Genomic DNA, 1340 nt, shown 5'->3' on the forward strand with positions numbered 1-1340 from the left:
CTCAGTTCCACAAAGTGCCTTTCAAATGTAGTTTGAGTTTGGCCTTGATGTTCATGGACAATAGAGATGTTGTTCTGGTCTTTTCCAAGAGATGTTCAATGTTCTCTTAGGAATGAACTCTTACACTCAGGTTTCTCTTCTTCACATTATCCGTTCTGACAGACCGACAACTCAGCACCGGCAGCATCAAGCCGGGTGACAGCGATGGCTGTTACTTGCAGCCGTCTAAAAGGAAAAGCTTGACGGTGGCTACAGGCATATTTCCCAACTCTACCAGCACGCCCATGGTGGGACGGGTGTGCAGCAACAGCTCTACATCCAACCTCATGGCCAAGAAGCGCGTGATCCGCATGCTCCTGGTCATCGTCTTCCTCTTCTTCCTGTGTTGGACGCCCATCTTCGTGGTCAACGCGTGGCAGGCTTTTGACCAACGCTCGGCCCACCGTCTGACGGGCGCTCCCATCTCCTTCATCCACCTGCTGTCCTACACCTCGGCCTGCGTCAACCCCATCATCTACTGCTTCATGAACAAGCGCTTCCGCCAGGGCATGCTGGCCACCTTCACCTGCTGCCGCTGCTTCAGGAAGAGGAACGGCGCAAGCAGCAGCTCAGGCAGGTCGGCTGGAAGCAGACTCACCAAAGTGGAAGCGGGCAGATCCAAAACGGGGCCAAGGAACCCAGAGCAGAACGGTCACACTCCCCCAAGTGGTGCCAGCACACGGTTTACCTATACCGGCATTCGTGGGTCAGCTTGGAGCGAGCTAACCTAACCTGGACTGCTATCTAAGATGTTTGACTTTAACCACACGAGGAGAGCATGCTGTGAAGTCCTCACTCGATTACATCCAGCTCCGGTGTTTTATCTCCGTTACATAACATGGGTAAATAAGTTCACGACCGTTGAACATTCAGTCCTCTCACCGCAGATCAACGGGGCCAGATGTCCCCTTCAAGCTTTCAGTGTTCAGAGCGTTGACTGAAGTGACTCAGTCTCGTGGATCACAGCATCTGATGCAGCATTAAATGAGGTGAAGCTCAACAGATTTCACACTTCGTATAGTACTACCATCAAGTAGTACAACCGTCTAAGTGAACTTTATGACAGTAGCTCTTGGTCTAATGAGTGGAAGTCATTAAATGAAGTCACGATCCGCTCCATTTTTGATCAACAGTCCTTTATGTTCCTTCACTGACCGTTACGAATATTACGTTTAGATCCATAGCAGGACTGGTTGCGCTTTTTCCTCAGAAAATGAGTTTTTATGGTTTTTAATACTTAAAATTGAATAGCTGAAGTCGAAAGGAGAGCTGGACCTCACTTCTTATTTTATTTTATTTTT

General features: G+C 49.0%; 1 protein-coding gene across 1 annotated transcript in view; it reads left to right on the plus strand.

Moving 5' to 3' along the window:
* cckar (cholecystokinin A receptor) overlaps positions 1-806 on the plus strand; it is a 14666-nt gene extending 13860 nt beyond the window's left edge. The window contains exon 5 of the mRNA XM_037676459.1: positions 163-806. Within this exon, the coding sequence (XP_037532387.1) occupies positions 163-770 (608 nt within the window). The 3' untranslated portion in view covers positions 771-806. The remainder of the gene's footprint in view (positions 1-162) is intronic.
* The last annotated feature ends 534 nt before the right edge of the window (positions 807-1340 follow it).

Source organism: Nematolebias whitei, chromosome 1 (genome assembly GCF_014905685.2).
Source record: "Nematolebias whitei isolate Nwh7 chromosome 1, NemWhi1, whole genome shotgun sequence".
Classification (NCBI taxonomy): Eukaryota; Metazoa; Chordata; class Actinopteri; order Cyprinodontiformes; family Rivulidae; genus Nematolebias; species Nematolebias whitei.